The sequence below is a fragment of the Streptopelia decaocto genome (assembly GCF_964273445.1).
Source record: "Streptopelia decaocto genome assembly, chromosome: 2".
Taxonomy (NCBI): Eukaryota; Metazoa; Chordata; class Aves; order Columbiformes; family Columbidae; genus Streptopelia; species Streptopelia decaocto.
The window spans coordinates 100,999,529-101,011,101 of NC_138655.1; the positions used below are offsets into that span (position 1 = coordinate 100,999,529).

An 11,573-nucleotide genomic window follows, 5' to 3' on the forward strand; every position below is an offset into this window, starting at 1 on the left:
GTGTGACGTAAGGGGCAACACATCTGCTGAACTTTCAGTCCTTCTAATTTCCCCACTGAATTGCAATACTTTGTGTCTGACTCCTTTCGATTGTATTTGGATTTCAAAAGGCTAAGGACTAAGATGGTAGAGATAGGCAAACAGCCTACATCTTGTTTCCACCCTAAGTACTCCAGAAAGGGAATGCTCACCATCCCAAAGGAAGTGCTCTGTTGACATCCATCTGGTAGAACAATGACTGTTCTACAGGTATTTGTGACACATTTCTGTTAAAAATGAATTAATCTAAAAAGGTGGGGAAAACCCACACATAGTAGTGTAGAAAAGCCTAGGTCATTTAATGCCATCTCAGCGTGCCTCACTGAGAAGTTGACTTGATGTCAGGCAACAGCTTTAAGCATTGGAGTACCATCTCTCAGACCAATTCAACAACTGCGGCCACCAGAAATGGGAACTTACAAAAGATGAAGGCGTAATATATTCATATTGTATAAGAGATTTGACAGTGAACTATCATCTTGTTAGGATGACTCCTATCAGGGAAAAAATCAACTCTGAAAAATACAAACAGAGTTTATTGGTTGAAGATTTGAATTGGGACTGACTCTGTCAAACCCTGGTGCACTGGAGTGGTTTCTCTGGGAATATGTCTTATTTCTGCAAAGTGCACAGGCCCTGGGAACAACACAGCCAGAGAATAACCTCTCCAGAAACTACAGCTCCTCCTGCCAGTATATAGACCCAAGGTTATTTCTTTTGTTCTTTAATTGTCTTAATAATGACTGTCTGAAAAGACAGCATCAAGGGACTGCAAGCAGCATCCCAAGGGTATTTCAAAATCAAAGGAAAGAAAGGCAGTTTAGCTGACAGGTTAGGGAACTCCCAATGTGACAAAAGCACACCAGGAAATCCTGAGGAACCTAGGACAGCACTAGAAAACTGCCTCTGCACAGGCTGCATTTTTCAAGGACTGCAAGGAAACAAGAACACCAGAGGCAAAGGACCAAGTCTCCTGTAGGAAACAGGCTTGCTGCACACGGATAGAGAGAGGTAAAGCAAGGTTTTCCCTCACTTTGTACTTCCTTGAACTATTCTAGTCTCTGCATAAACCCCCTCATGCTATGCACGAAGTTGAAATAGCCTTGGGTAAAGGGACCTTGTCTGCACGAGATGCCCTGTCTGAACAGAGAGCGTCTTCCTTACAGTACTTTCGATTCCCCAGCCCTTCCTGGGTGGCCTGGCTAGCGATGGGTAAGGGGATAGGCCTGTTAGAGAGCTCTGTGCTACTTTCTCACACGACCGTTGCTTTCCTCCTTCGCCATCGCTTCCCATTGGGCACAGAACTCGTCGTCGGGGTGGAGTGTGGGCCGGGCGTTGCCCGCCGCTGATGGCTGCTGCTGAAACGGGCCGTTTGAACGTGAAGAAGACAATTCCCCGAGACATCAGGGCACTGCCCATGCAGATGTTTGCATTTATACATATATCCTAAGGGTGCCAAGAGGTTTTGCTCTGAGGCGAGCACTTCGGCCATCTCTCCGGGGACCGCCAGTCCTGCAACAAGAGGTCAGCCCGGCCGCGCCGCCGCTGCGCCGCCGCTACGCCGCAAGAACCATCTGCACCGCGGCTCCCAGCCCCTGCCGCGGTCCCCGCCCCGCACAGCAGACGGCGGCTGCGATGGCTCCTCCCTGCGCGGGGCCCTGATTGACTCCTACCCGGGCCTGCCCTCGGTCGTGCCAGTGGCGGCGGGCTGTGCTGCGGAGGAGGGCGGGCGCCGTCATGCGATTTCGGGCTAAGATCGTTGATCTCGCCTGCCTCAACCACTTCAGCCGTGAGTTTGCCAGGGCGGGAGAGGCCGGGCCGGAGGACGGCTGTGCCTGGGCGAGCGGCCGGGGCCCTCTTTCCCGGGGCGGGGAGAGAAAGGGCCTCACGGCGCCGCCGGCCCCGGCCCGTGGCGGGCGCTGTGAGGTCCAGGGCTCGGGCCTAGAGGTCTTTCCCGGGGGAGGCAGCTTGAGGCACTTTTCTTCGTCCGGAGGTGTTTGGGAGTTTCCACAGCAGCGCGAGCTGCGTTTTTGGAGACAGAACGTTTCTCTCCTGGCCCCCTGGGATGAGATGTGTGAAGCAGCTCCTGCTGTAACGTCCTCTTCCTCCCTCAGGTGTAATCAACACAATCGCCAAGTTAGCCAAGACCTGCACCCTGCGCCTTACTGTCAGCAAGCTTTATTTTATCCTCTCAGATAAAGTAGCAAATGGAGGTGTCACTATGTGGTGTGAGCTGTGCCAGGTAAGCCTGAGGAATTTCAATAACTACGTCGTTGAAACCAGAGAATGCAGTTGGGTATGGCGTTTGAGGCATTTCTGGTACACGGAGCACTCACCTGGCATGTGCCAGGTCTCTCACGGCCTGTCTGGCCACTGAAGGCACTCTGTTTCGCAGGACTGTCCTTTAGTTGCACAGGCCTGGTGTTTCTGGCTAGACATCCCCCTTACTTTGGTTGTCACTTCAGTGTAAAGCTTCAGTGTGTGCTCCCCCACAAGGGCCTGCCCACAACTGGAAACAGGAAAGCATAACTCACCTGTCATACTTCTTGTTTTGGGGACTGATAGGTGTTAGGGGAGGATGTGAAATTAATAGGTTTAGCCTGAAGCAGTGGGTCTTCATGCTTATGTAGCCTGTCTTGATTCCTGCAGGTGATGCCAAGCAGAGAAAAGCTTCCTGTTGCACACATGCAGTTCTAAGCTTTAGTCTGATAGGTGAAACTTGCCCCTCTGTCTTTCTTTTGTTTCATTTGCTTTATTTTATTTCCCAACTTTCAAAAATTGTAGGGGAATTTCTTCGATGAATTTCAGATGGAAGGAGTAGCTGCAGAGCACAATGAAATCTATTTAGAGTTGGTGCCAGACAACCTATCGAGAGCATTAAAAACTGCCCAAAGTGCTAAGGCAGTGAAGATCAAGTTGACTAACAAACACTGTCCCTGTCTCAGAGTTGCTGTGGAGCTAGTAAGTGCAACCATGCTTTTCTCTTAATTATTAAGAAAACACTCTTAAAAATGAAAGGCTTTGCTTAAGGTCAAATAGAAGCTTTAGTAGTCTTTGGTGTAAATCTAGAAAACTAAATAAAGAAAAATCATGCCATTTTCCTTTTCACTGGCCTTTCCTGTCATCATGGTTCCTAGCCCACAGAATTTTCCAAAGGCAATGAGGAGGTGGAAGAAGAATGTAAGCTACATTATTGAAACACCTTTTTCTAATGTTTACTTCTCTCTCTTCCCTCATTCTCTACGTCTTCTGTGGATTATTGCCTTCTCATTGAAGCTGTTAGGTGTAGGAAGTTTCAGTGTAGTGTTTGACTCTTTGTTTTGCTTTTGATTGCCCTGCCATTCCATTTGAAACTATTGTCTTCTGAATTTTTGTTGTTGTTAACACCCCTTCACTGATTCACTTCTTCAGCAATAAATAGCTTATAGGTACTAATGACTGATACCTCACAAGCTCTTTATTATTCAAAAGGGAAATTTGCTTAATAGTGGACTGATAGGAACCTATGGAAAACTAGAACTGAGTGTTTGAGACACTCAGTATTTTCCAGAGTGGGTTTGAAAAATTAGAATTCAGAGTTTGTCTTGTTTTTAACTGCAAGAGCATCCTCTCTCTCCCTCAAGCCATCCTTATCAAGCAGCAGTAGGATTGTGACACATGACATTCCTGTGGGCATTATTCCCAGAAAATTATGGAATGACTTCAGAGAGCCCAGTGTGCCAGACTTTGATGTAAGTCTCTGTTTTTATTTTCCCTACAGAATGGGGGGGGGGGGGGGTTGCAAATGGAATGGTGTTGTTGCAAACTGGTGGGTTTTAGAGAGGAGATGAAAGGAAAGAGGGGAGGCTGGAGACTAGAGTTTTGGAGAGGAATGGGACATAGTCTCTATCTTGACAAGAGAGTCCGGAACCTGTAAAAGCTGAGCAGGTGGTTACCAGTTGTTGCTGTGATATTCAGGGTGGAGGAAGGGAGGAGAAAAGGACTAGTATGTCTTTATGCAGGAACACCTCCAACTCACACAAGTTTAGACTGTTTCAGCTGTTTAGGTACCAAGTGGCCCAAATAATCTGTTCCTTCTGAAATTCATAGCCCACCTGACAGATTTATGTGTATATATACATATATACACATTTCTTCCTGATTTTTATATATCCTCTCTGTATACTTTTTGACTTCTAGCAGAGTTTCAAGGAAAGGTCTTTGTGCTAATGTACTCACATTTGAGGTTATAGATGTCTGTTATTTCTATAGCTAAGAGTATTTAAATTCTGAAGACAAATTACACAGTAGAAACTTGATGTATTTTGTTCTGTTATTTCAGATTTACACTGATGCAATTCCAGAGATAATTATAGTACTACGGGAATCAGGTTCTTTCCTTTTTGGAAATAGTAACTATTAACTGTTCAGTTACACAGCTGTGGGTTCATGTGAGAATCTGATCTGCGAAAACCTCTCTTTATTTTGAGCACAGACTTGGGATAGTGTGTCTGAAACAGCTGCTAGAGTGATGGCCTGTTGATGTAATGGGAAAGAGTTCCTCTGTCCCTGAGTCATTTGCCAACTTCAGTTAAATATTGTACTCCCTGCATTCAATAGATAACTGAGTTCAAAATAAGAATTGAAGGGAGAAATAAATGCATCAGATTCCAGTCACACATGAAATATCTTTGCAAATGGAGTTCTTATGCCTTTCTAGGTCAGTATTTATCTACCAGTTCTGAAAACAATGAAGAGCATTGTGGAGAGAATGAAGAATCTCAGCAATTCCATTGTAAGTTAAGGCATTTCAAGCATGTGTCCCACAGACCTTATTTTATCTTGGACATAGCATGTTTCTCTGCTGACTCAATTGGTGCCTCTGTGTTATATCTTATTTTAGAATGGGTCAGTCATTGAACTAAAGGCACCTGAAGACTGTGTAAGGGCTGAAGAGAATGATGAGATTTATTTTAGGATTTACACTGAAGAGCTTATTCTGAGCTTCCCAGAAAGTGGTGCTCTTTATACTGAATACTTGAAATAATATGACATTGTGTTGCTATAAGCCACTCTTTATAGCAGGTATGAAATTGCGGTCCTTCAGGAAGCTGAAGACTTTCCAGGTGATTTAATTAAAGTAGTGCCTGTTAAGTGAGTCTTGTGTTAGGCATTTGTGTGAATGAACTTTAGGTAAGCCCGAGGTAGGATTTAAAGGATATCTTACTAGTAGCTGCTGGATGTCAGCCTGTGCTTTAGACTGACATGGCAAGTTTCCAGTCCACTCTGGGTTCCTGGATTGGTGGTGGGCCTATCATTGAAAGAAGCCTTCTGCAGCTGGCCAGAAAAGTGGTTGGTTTGTTTGGTTTTTTTTTAAGGTTTTCATTGCATACCCACCTTCCTAAATTCCTTACCTCCTGCTCCAAAGCAGGAAAATAAATCTCTGTGAAACAGCTTTGATAGCTCTAAGAGAGGAGGCAGACTACATGCATCCTCTAAAAGATTTCCTGTTATTAAAGAACAAAAACATCAAGTGTCACAATTAAATATTTGTGCTAGATGCGTCCTGGTAGTAACACTGGTCAAGATCAGTGCTACAAAAAGGGCTTCAAAGTTCTTTCAAACAGTACTTGGCCATTTTTTGTGAGCATTCATCTGTGGACATCTTACATTCTGTAGGATATTCGGATTGTGATATGAGCCTCTTCTAAAATTATTGAGACTTCTAATCACAGAAATGTGCTTAGATGTGCTTTAGGAATCCTTTGATTTGCTTGGTGTTTGTGTTATATTGTATGTAGTCTCATGGTTAGACGCTTTGTCAGGATGGACTTTGAAAGCTTTCAGCACTTTCCCAGGATTTCTAGCAGTTCAAAGTCCTGCTTGGAGTTACTGTTCTGATGCAGCTGTTATTTGTTTTTGAGTCTTGGAAAGCAACGCCGCAACTGCAGGTCAGCTCTTTTTGCATCCTGTTTTCTGTTTGTGTCAATGTGGACTGTGTAGGTGCCTTTGTGTTTGTTGAAAAGCTGGATGGAAATGCAGGAAATCTTGCATTTCTTCCGCTTCAGTCTCTTATTTCTAAAGCCCTTTCTGCAGCACATGGACTTCCCAAAGCCAGTACTTGTTCTAAAAGTACTGGAGAGCAATTGAATTTCTTTCTTTTCATTATATCAGGGAGGTTGGTCTAGGATAATTCACACAGGAATAGTGAGAAATGCATTTTGTAGCTGAACGTTCAAACCATGTTCAAAAAGTACAGTTGAGCTGTGAAGACACTGAAGCTTCTGGAAGCTTGTATTCTGACGGTGCTGCACTTTATTCTTCTGTATTCTGAAATGCAAAAGTGGTTTCCCTAAAATTGAGATTGATTGTATTGCAGGTGATTGAAGCAAACTTGAGTGGAGAAATGAACTTGAAAATAGAAACTGACTTAGTATCTGTAACAACACATTTTAAAGACTTGGGAAATCCTGCTTGGGGTAAGCTTCCCTGTGTTGCTTCTTGTGTCTATCTGATCTCAAGTATACTTAAGTGTGATGCTGATAACCGTACTTACCTTCTGTTAGTCCTTACAAAATAGCATCATGTACTTTGGTGTTTTCAAATGGAACCTTAAAAAGAAAAGTGGCCAATGCCTGTTTTGTGTTTGCAGGAGGAATCTCTTCCAGTATCCTTGACAAGTTTGTAGGAAAACTGGGCTTTCTCTTCCTTGCTCTGCTTTTTCTGAAAAACAACCCATATGAATATCAGCTGTTCAGGGATTATCAGCTGTGTCCTTAGAGGTGTTGAAACTCCTGATATTGTCTGTTTTGTTCTCATGCTCTTAGCATCAGAGGATGGATATCAAAGTTCTGCTCAAGACAGAGATCTGGAAAGCATGGCTGAGGCACGCATAGACATCAAGAAACTGCAGCAGTTGCTTGCTGGACAGCAGGTCAATCCCACAAAAGCATTGTGCAGTAAGTTTATCAGCTCTGTTTACAAACTCCAGTTAAGGAGGAATGTTTGCCGTACCTGTAGTCTCAGGAGAAGAGCGTATCTATCTTCTGCTTTGTCTATTTGAAACTTGCCTATTTTTACTGTACCTGAGGACTTTTAATATTTCTATTTTTAGGCAGTAAGCTTCAGGCCTTAGGTGTTTGGGGAATTAAAAAAAAAAGTTTAAAAAGTATTAAGCCAGGCCCTTTATGAGTATAAAGTTGAATACTCAGACAGACTAATCATGCACCAAAATGCTTTTTGTGCAGTTAGTGTTTCTAACCATAGAAACAATATGTTGTTTCTAGCAGAAGCCTATGCAGGCGTTTATATCCTATTTTCATAACTGTATGCTTTTCCTAAGAACATATGTGTGTTATAGTTTAGTGCAGATGCTAAGAATTTCCCAAGGAAGATTTAAATAATGGATATAGCGTAATAGGCCTATACATTTTGTATTTCCTTTTTGGTATCAGCTTTCATAGACTCTTTAGTGATGCTTCAAAGACCCTCAAGAACTTAAATATTACCAGATGATATGTCTAGTCTTCCTGTCAGAAGTGGTAGAAGCATTGTATTCTTACAGTGGCATTCAGTAGATGTAATTTTGACTTTTTTTTTGGTTGGTTTTTCTCTTTACAGATATTGTAAGTAAAAAAATTGTCCACTTCATCTTGCTCCATGAGGATGTTTCACTTCAGTATTATATTCCAGTACTTGCCTGAATGTTTTGGAATCTTGGTCATTTTCAAACCTGAGGCCTTTTCCACAAAGTCTGAAAACTTTCATGAATTGCTGGAGTACTCTCATGTGATATGCTGTTAGATGTAGATATCAGATGGACACTATTTCAACATTTATGAAATTATGCGAAATATCTCCTCATGCAGAAGGCCATTTTTCTGAAGAGTTATATGTTATGAAAAACACAACTGTGGGGAGCTGGCATTTCTGAGCATTATGGAGAGCAAAACTGAATTTTATATGTGCTTTTGGGATGCTTTGAGCTGTGGGGAAGTCAACATAATATTTCTTTTCTTGTTGGCAAACATAAAGGTAGAATTGACCTCTGGAGCTGCTGGTGGGTGTGTTCAGTGTTGTACAATGCAGCTCCAAGTTAAGGGATCTCCAAGCAAGCTATCACACCTCTGTTGAACAGGAGAGCCCTCTGGAGGGTTGACAGATTGGTATTTGCCAGCACAGCCCTCCTGAAGTGGTACTGGGTTGACTTCTGGGATGTATATGGACTTGATCTGTAGCATGTTGTGCAGCGGAAATGTGTCTGAGGCAGAGGAGTTTCCTGTGGCTGCCGGCATGTAGCAGGACGTAACAGATGCTGACAGCAGCGTATGTGTGTACCTGGTTGGATCTTTTGATCCAACTTGTTCTAACATACCTATGTAGTTCTGTTAGTGCTTGAACTGATATGTTTAGCTCTTGGCTTGAGAGGATGAGAGAAACAGTCTGAATTCCCTTGTTAATGTGGGCAGTGAAGGTCTCTGTGTACAGAATATCATATGAGGACATGTGTGAAAACAATAATTGGTTTGAAATTAAGGGCAAGTTATCTGTGGATCACATTTTTCCCCTTTACAGATGGAAAGCATTGTACAATCTGTGTCGTCATGATGTCAAACACTGTGAGATTGCATCTAAGCTCTGCTGCTGAGCAGCCAAGAGGATGACTAAGTCTTACCTTGACAGCAGTATTGCCCCTGCTTATCTCCTGAGGCCTCTTCCTCTTCATTCCATGTGTGATTGTATTTGTTATGCAGCCATGTTGCACGTAGCTTTTGGTGTTCCACAGGTGTTGAATATCTTGTGAAACTTACTGTTCTAGAAACAGAGAGTCTTTGCTGCCAAAGGGAACTGTGAGTTTCTGCTAGATGGTAATACTCGTCATGGTCAGAAGTGTTAGTGGTTGGTTTTTATGTTTTGTTTGTTTTTTGTTTTGTTGTTGTGGTGTTTTTTTGTTTGTTTGTTTTTTTCCAAGGGGCATATTGAGGTTAAGGGAACAATTAATTTTTCTGTTCTTGCAGATGTAAATGGTCAAGAGAAGGCTGAAAGAGAGGCAGTAGCCAGGGAATGTTATGCTTCTTTGCCTTCTTTCACCATTTTTATCAGACTAACCAGAAAGCATATTCCAAATCCTGTTACTTTTCATGGCCAGCTGCAATTACCCCAAAATCTGTGTAAGATGAAAATGGCTTTGGAATTTTTGGATTTTCTCATTTGAAAAATGCGTTCTGTCTAACCTGATGGAAATGGATTTTCTGGTATAGCCTAAGAACTAGTAATAATGGCCTCGCAGCTATGTGGGCTCTATGATTGCTATTTTTAAAAAGAAATCAGAAATTATAATTGCAAAAAAATGTGTTTTGTTTTTGTTTTTTTTTATATAAAAAATAAAAGTGGGAGTAATGCTGGTACAGGTCAGGAGTATGCAGTGGGATGTCCATTTCATATTCTGGAGGCAGGGAGGCTAGATGGACCAACAGAGGGTAAGTCTCCAGCCCCAGTGCTTTCTTACCCTTCCTACCTAAATCCAGCACAAAGACACAGCTCAGCCCTGACAGTCAGTTGACACATACGTGCTGATCAGAGGGAAAATAATACTCAGTTTTAAACCTGCTGCCATCTGTGAATCCAGCTGTCAGAGCCCTGAGGGCAGTATTGGGCCTTAATGGCCCTAAGCAGCCTTACTAGGGACCCCTGCCCGCCCGCTGTCCATGGGCCCACAAATCCTGTTTCAGCTCAGGCTGTGGCATCCTGTGCTCCCTAAAATATGTTGTAGGTGGGCCTGGGCCTAACTCTGTTCCTGAAATGATGTTTGGGTTTCCTGGATTAGCTTCAAATGGGAGCTGTTGCGCTCACCACCTGGTTCTGCTTCCCTGGTTCTGTGGGCCTGTGCTCCAGTTGTGTAGGGTTGCTGCCTCACCTGCATTGTGGCCACCCTTTGCTCCCGGTTCTTCCTCACTCCCAGAGCAACCTCACGCTTGCAGCTCACTAACACCAATAATGAGAAGAAACACTTCTCATTAACAGCCCTAGCTGGTTCCACATGAAAAAACAATTGTTTTATGCCAGAAAATTTTTGTTTTGGCTTAAGCCACCAAGACCAAATAGAGTTACCAGCTACTGGTGGGACTACAAAATAATAAGACCATGCAGCTTCTCTCCAACGCTCTTCTAATGCACATTTCTGTTATGAGATGTTAGAAGTGGCCACCACCTCCAGCAGCTCTGGCCCAGGACTCCTGCACAGCTACTGGAGCCCGGCCTTGGGTACCAGGGATGTGTGTGCCCTGGGCTAAGGGTCCCACCAGCAGTCCAATCAGCAGTGAAGCTGAGCTCGTGTCCTAGGGACACACACAGAGGATACTGACGTGGCTGGTCACAGACTGCCACAGACAAGTCATACCTTCTACTGCATCTACATACAGGACCCATGTAAAACCAGCACAGGCAGCCATATCTGCTTCCTCTTCATCTGGCAGAGGTGGGTCGTTAATACAGGCACATGCACAATTCTCTCTTGGTTCCCAAGCACACACACATTTGTATGTCCCTCCAGTGCCCCTGCCCAGATCCTGCCCCTCTTACCCTCTTTGAATGTGTTCCCTATTCACTGGGTCATCCAGATTGGTGTTTGCCAGCAAACATGCAGTATTTACACTCATCCTGCGGGCATCCCATACTCACAGGTACCTCCGGATATAAGGACGGACCCTTTGCCTGCCTAATATCTCAGCCCTGACCAAGGGCTCACTGGCTCATTTAGCTTGAAGGTTGACAGTTGTCACGAAAGCACCCCAAAATGACTCCAAGCAAATAATAAGCTTAAACCTGCTTGAATTCAGAACCAAAACTGAAACCAAATGACAGAAACCAATATAAGTGAGGGTGGGAGGAGTATAATCCAAAATCCATCAGCATTCTTGGCAATATTTAATAAACTGCAGGTTTGATATACCAGTTGTGAATATTGTTAGTGTACGACCACACAAGAATAATGATCCACAGCTCAAGGGTACCCAGAAGAAAAAATTGCTTGCCCAGGGCAGGGGGGCAAGGGCTCACTCAAGGATATACCCAGAAGAAAATCACTAACCAAGGAGGAGGTGAGGGCACTCAATCCCAGGAAGCCTCTTTAGATGGTGTCCCTGATCTGTTCACAGTCCTGCTACTCTGAGAAGATCACTCAAATGGGGTCTTCAGTGGCAGCCCCATTTTATAGCCTGGTTGAATCTGGCTGTATTCATTATGAGTGTCGTCCAGAAGCTTCTCTGGACGTGGACACTTCGTTGACTGAGGACCTTGTTTGTTGACCGAGGGTTCCTGCCCCTTCTGCTTCCCCAGACGGAGTGTGAGGTGAACATAAGGAGTTGCCGTGCCCAGGGGTGGGGAGATGTGGCTGTTGGCACTTAGCGAAGTGGTACTTGAGGACCTGTGGTCCTGCTCCAGCTGCTGCCACCAAGCCCCACACCTGCCTCACTCATGCCAGTCTCCCCCAGTAGCTGATTTTTGGGACACACAGCATTCCCACCCCAGTGGCTGGCTGGTGGCTGGGACCCTCA

General features: G+C 44.1%; 1 protein-coding gene across 2 annotated transcripts; it reads left to right on the forward strand.

Moving 5' to 3' along the window:
• Nucleotides 1-1,323: 1,323 nt before the first annotated feature.
• Nucleotides 1,324-9,427, forward strand: HUS1 (HUS1 checkpoint clamp component). Of its 2 annotated transcripts, none has more exons than XM_082046969.1 (8): nucleotides 1,324-1,464; nucleotides 2,154-2,281; nucleotides 2,824-3,000; nucleotides 3,663-3,770; nucleotides 4,739-4,813; nucleotides 6,398-6,497; nucleotides 6,846-6,977; nucleotides 7,639-9,427. In XM_082046969.1, the coding sequence occupies exons 2-8, from the start codon at nucleotides 2,261-2,263 to the stop codon at nucleotides 7,719-7,721; spliced, it is 696 nt and encodes a 231-aa protein (XP_081903095.1). In that variant the 5' UTR covers nucleotides 1,324-1,464; nucleotides 2,154-2,260; the 3' UTR covers nucleotides 7,722-9,427. The 2 variants fall into 2 exon arrangements, with proteins under 2 accessions (XP_081903095.1, XP_081903094.1); XM_082046968.1 differs by lacking the exon at nucleotides 1,324-1,464 and adding an exon at nucleotides 1,545-1,828.
• Nucleotides 9,428-11,573: the final 2,146 nt, after the last annotated feature.

Coding starts and splice junctions, on each gene's coding strand:
- HUS1 (XM_082046968.1), top strand. CDS start 1,777: ATGCGATTTCGGGCTAAGATCGTTGATCTCGCCTGCCTCAACCACTTC. Junction 4,814..6,397: donor AGAATCTCAGCAATTCCATT/GTAAGTTAAGGC, acceptor ATTGTATTGCAG/GTGATTGAAGCAAACTTGAG. Junction 6,978..7,638: donor TCCCACAAAAGCATTGTGCA/GTAAGTTTATCA, acceptor TTCTCTTTACAG/ATATTGTAAGTAAAAAAATT.